At 50.4% G+C, this 5,229-nt stretch overlaps 1 protein-coding gene across 1 annotated transcript; it reads right to left on the minus strand.

The window, feature by feature from the left end:
* Window positions 1–386: 386 nt before the first annotated feature.
* Window positions 387–2,745, minus strand: LOC109744870 (BTB/POZ and MATH domain-containing protein 3-like). The gene is made up of 4 exons (XM_073495959.1): window positions 2,391–2,745; window positions 1,789–2,357; window positions 1,168–1,214; window positions 387–555 (listed from the first exon to the last, which is right to left on the minus strand). Exons 1-4 carry the CDS (start codon window positions 2,743–2,745, stop codon window positions 387–389), a joined length of 1,140 nt encoding a protein of 379 aa, XP_073352060.1.
* Between the last annotated feature and the right edge of the window lie 2,484 nt (window positions 2,746–5,229).

Genomic DNA, 5,229 nt, shown 5'->3' on the forward strand with positions numbered 1-5,229 from the left:
GGTTGCCTATAACAGTTCATAGACAAGTGAAAGTGGATACTCTAAAATGCGCAAGATAAGCGTGAGTGCTATGGATGGCGTTCTCGTAGGGAGACGGGAGCGGATCCATAGTGGTGTATTGAAATGGTGAATATGTGGACTCGTGTGCGCCACCTCAAAAGAGTTACTTGAAGTCGTAGTTCAGGATAGCCACTGAGTCAAAGCTGGCTTGCTGTAGATAAACTCCACCACCCCCTTTGTTGATACCGATGCATATGTAGCTAGCTCTGATTTAAGTCTTGCTGGGTACATTTGTACTCACGTTTGCTTAATTTATGTTTTTGTAGAGAGATTTCAGTCTCGCTAGTAGTTCCGCATGGACTACGACGTTTAGCTTGTTACCTCAGCTACGATCTTGTGCCCTCGGCAGGATCTGGTAGATAGTTAGGCTTCTCAGCCTTTTTCATTTGTAGATGCCTATACTGAGACATGTTAAGCTTCCGCATGTGCTTTGACTTGTATGCTCTGATTGTTGGGTCATGAGACCCATGTTTGTAATATCTCGCTCCTCGGAGCCTAATGAATAAATACTTGAGTCGTAGAGTTATGTTGTGATGCCATGTTGTATTTATACATATCGAGCATATTGTGTGTATGATTGAAATGCTTGGTATGTGTGGGATCCGACAACCTAGTTGTTTATCCTTGGTAGCCTCTCTTATGGGGAAATGTAGTCTTGTGCTTCCATGAGCCATAGTAGTCCGCTACAGCCCGGTTCACTGGAGTCCTGCTAACCCAGCACTACTGCTTCGGAACACTTGACTGGCCGGCATGTGCTTCACTTCGTTCCTGTGTCTGTCCCTTCGGGGAAATGTCACGCGGTGACATCCGGAGTCCTGCCTAGCCTGCTACAGCCCGGTTCACCGGAGTCCTGTTAGCCTAGTGCTACAGCCCGGATTCGCACGCTGCTGACCGACATGCTCGATGTTGATTCATGTATGCCTGTCCCCATAAGTTAGTGCCACTTTGGGTTCACGACTAGTCATGTCGGCCCAGGTTCTGTGTCATATGGATGCTAGCGACACTATCATATACGTGAGCCAAAAGGCGCAAACGGTCCCGGGCCATGGTAAGGCGACACCCGTGGGAATACCGTGCGTGAGGCCGCAAAGTGATATGAGGTGTTACCGGCTAGATCGATGTGACTTGGAATCGGGGTCCTGACAGCTTTTCCTCTAAAAATATCAAATATTTTCACAATTAGTTTGGTGGATCCATATTGGACCACAAACTATAAATCTTCATAATTGTACTTTGTACATGGAATGGTGGTTCAAATTTAGCAAATTGAGGACATGTTCTAAAACTATGGACGGAAACTAATACAAGCACAAACCATTACTAGTAATCCTTAAGGGAAGCAATTTTGGCACTGATATTTTGAAGAACGGAGGGGCATTATGTAGCTACATTGTCCAAGCCATCGCCTTCACCTGATTTGCCGTCTGAAAGAAAGAAAGAAAGTGAACAAGATGGTTCAAGTCCCGAATCTAGAAAGTATGCACACATGCATGCAAGAAAAATTGGTCACACAACATGCATGCAATACATCGAATGGTGGAAAGAGAGTAAGGGTTCGACCTAGACTCATAGATCTCAAGGAACTAACCGTTTTTGTCGATTTTAGGAAGCAAACTTGCCGATGAGCTACTTTAAAAGAAAGGGGCATGTCCTAATTATATCATCGAAGACGTCAGCTGTTGTTATTTCTTTCAAATTAGCAGGAGCCTTGAGGAATTCAAGGCACACCTCTTTGAATCCACAACAGTTGTGCCGCCCAGCTAGAGTAGAAATAGTTTTCACTGACTTCACGTCTATGTGTTTGCATAGCTTTTCTTCACATAGTATCTTCAGTCTTTGGAGATCATATTTATCTGCCGCCGCAAGCAAGTGTTGCAACCATAATGCTTCGTCGCCACCCTTTTTCTCCTCCCCCATGTCTATCTCCATATCGGGCAGCAAGTCGGTGTAAACAAAGCTAAGCAAGGCCCTAAACACTTTTGCTTCCATGTCTTGTATTTGCACAATGCTTGCTACCGTGCCTTCGTTCACGGGGCCAAAGAGCTCTGCCTTGAAGACAGTAGAATGAGCCGCGAGCACGCACCGGTGGGCGACGAACGTCTCGCCGCCAACATTGAATGTCACGTCAGTGCCTTCCTTGGACAGGAGGAGGTCGTTGATATGCTGATGTATGGTCGAAGGTGGTACCTTGATGGAGAGATCAACCGTGGTGGCAACGACAAGGTCGCATAGGATGGTGAAACAATCCTTGTTTAGATGCTTCGATTTCTCAAGCGCGTCTCTTTTGATGAGACCATCTTAACCCCAACATGGGTGTGAGCTGGAGAAACCGTGCGGCTCGTTTGCACGGATATATGCTGGATCCTGCTTCTCAAGCTCGTCGACGAAGCTGAAATCGTACTGCACCTTGAGAGGCTCGGTGACATTCTCATCGAGAAGGGCGAGGAAGAAGGAGACCGAGCCGGAACACTCGGCCGCGTTGCCTTCAGGGAAGTACTGGATGCACCAGCGATGCCCCCCTACCTTGAACGGGAGAGACCGGATCACCGTGCCGGTAGATGCATAGTATTTCGTACGCGAGTAGCCTCTAACAACAAGCAGGTGGTACCCGCTGGCCGCGGAGACTTCGATTGAGTAGCCGGTGGCGTCACTGTAGTTGATAATAGACACGCCAGCAAATGACATGGCGGATGGGCGCAAAATATAACTGAAATCTGAACTGGGCTATGTGGTGGGTGAAGTCGTCGTCGGTGCTAAACGCTCGTGCCGTCGTGCGTCCAAGTCGCGGGAAGTCGATTGATCCACGCTCCTGTTCGATTCGTCAGAGTTCACGAAGAAAACAGGACGCAGGAGAGCAGAAGCTGGAACTCCGGCGAAGTCGCAAGAGCTTTTCGACTTGTCCTATTTGCCTCTGTTCTCACCATTGGTTGATTCACATCCTGCCGTGTATATGTATATAAGTACACGCGAACATGAACCGGACTCTTAACTTCCAGCCGAGACGGACATGAACTGCACCAACACACGCGTGCACAAAACAACTTATAATATGGAAACCACCCAGCCGGCTCAGATTCTTCCGCACGGGAGCCCCTGTTGCGCGCGGATCTCGCTGTGGTGGCGTGACGGCGGTATGGCTCGGCGTGAGGGTGCTCCTCTCCCCTCCGTGTCTGGCTATGGCCTGCTGTAAGGATGGCAATGGGTAGGGTATGGGGCGGATAGAGCAATACCATACCCATACCCGTGTAGTCAATGGGTATAAAATTATACCCATACCCGTACCCATGGGTATGAAACTTTACCCGTACCCATACCCGACTGGTACCCATATCCATTGGGCATTGGGTACCTAACGGGTAGATCAAATAGTACACAATTTATTCGCAATTTTACATTCATCTATAGCAAATTTGACATACAAACATTGATCTCAACTCAATAATAGATAGATGGGTACATGACAATTATGTCAACTGAAATTGACAATTGGTGACAACTTTAACAAAGGTTCACAAGCTCACGACACAACTTCAACATAGTGAATTATGGGTAAGGTTCACATGTCAGCATAAACGGGTAGGGTATGGGTATATCCATGGGTAAAAGGCTATACCCGTGCCCTACCCATGACTTAACGGGTAGGGTATGAGTACTACCCATGGGTATAAAATTGTGCCCATACCCTACCTGTGCGGGTACGGTATCCGCGGGTACCCGTACCCATGGGTAAAATTGCCATCCTTAGCCTGTTGCGGTGGCCGTAGGTGACCCGGGTCTTTGGATTTTGAGGCGAGGCCTTCGTGTCTGGCTCCAGGTGAAATCCTTGCATACACTTCGGTTGTGCTGATGATGGCGACGTCTTTCATGTCGTTTTCCTCCCTGAGACGTTGCTGAGGAGTTCGGTCCACCCAAATCCTTCGAGCCTGGTGTCTGTGGGCGAAAGCCCAAGATCTAGTTTTACTACATCGGGCAAACCATGACATCATCTATGTCACTACCCGCTCGTGAGGCATCGTCTTGGAGAACATGACTATTGGTTGTAACCGTCGGCTCGTGACATTAGTGGTGGAGTGTGGATGATGATGGTGGTGGCGTGACCGGCTTGGGGTCGACTATGGGTTTGTGTTCTTCTTCGGTGGTCTTCGTGTTGGAGTGCTCTTTGGTGTCTCTCTGCTGGGCGATTCCCTGCATTTACGCCGATGGCACACAGTTGGTTAACTTAATCTAAATGTTTTATACATCTTTCTCTGTGGTCCCTAATATTGCCATGTAAGATTTTTTATTTTATTTTGTACTCCTCCCATTTCATATTAAGTGATGGATAGTTTAGAGCATCCCGGGCACCCCAAAGGCCCAAACCCTCCTCAAACACCCGGACGGGTCGCCCGGTCACTGACCGATCACGATTTTTCAATCCAGACAGCCCCCTCAAACGGGCCTCAAACATCTAGACTGACCGGCAGCCCTCATACCCAACCCAAATATGGGGCGGGTATGGGGGCACCGGGGCGCGCCCGCCACGTTGGACCCGACCCACGCTGGCCCACCCGAGCCCACATATATTCATCCCCATCCGCTTGCTGGACCAAACCCTAGCCACTTCACTCCACTCCCCTCCGCCACCCGAGCTCACCTCCGGTGGTTTCCGGCCGTCTCCGGCATGGCAGGCAGTGGATCCGACTCCAACCAGTCCGGATCCATCGATTGGGGTGTCATCCCATGCGGGTTGGAGGAGGCAATGGCGGTCCGCATTGCACTTCGCCGCTCTCGGGAGGACAGCGCCCGGCCGACGGACAGATCTGTCAGCCGCGACTCCATAGCCCCGGCTCAATGGGCGCTCGAGTCCTCTAGGTCTGGATCATCGTGGTTCCGGTAGCCAGAACCCCTCCCCTTCCCCATCACCAGTCGGGCAGACTATGAGTCCCACCGGGAACGGGCGGCCCGCCGTGGGAAGGAGAGGATAACGGCTGCCAAGGCCCGTATTGCAGCAGACATGGTGGCGACGCCTGATGCGGAGGCACGGGCGGCCGCAGAGGAGGAAGCCATCCACGCCTGCATTGTGAAGAAATGGCAATGGAGGAACATGCGCGCCCTCGCCCAAGAGCAGAATCGGGCGGTCCATGTCATGGCTGGACTGCCACCGAAGGAGGAGAAGGACAACTTCGGCGA

The sequence above is a fragment of the Aegilops tauschii genome, chromosome 3 (assembly GCF_002575655.3).
Source record: "Aegilops tauschii subsp. strangulata cultivar AL8/78 chromosome 3, Aet v6.0, whole genome shotgun sequence".
In the NCBI taxonomy this organism is placed as follows: Eukaryota; Viridiplantae; Streptophyta; class Magnoliopsida; order Poales; family Poaceae; genus Aegilops; species Aegilops tauschii.

Coding starts and splice junctions, on each gene's coding strand:
- LOC109744870 (XM_073495959.1), bottom strand. CDS start 2,745: ATGTCATTTGCTGGCGTGTCTATTATCAACTACAGTGACGCCACCGGC. Junction 1,215..1,788: donor ACTGTTGTGGATTCAAAGAG/GTGTGCCTTGAA, acceptor TGATATTTTTAG/AGGAAAAGCTGTCAGGACCC. Junction 556..1,167: donor AAGTCACATCGATCTAGCCG/GTAACACCTCAT, acceptor TTTATTCATTAG/GCTCCGAGGAGCGAGATATT.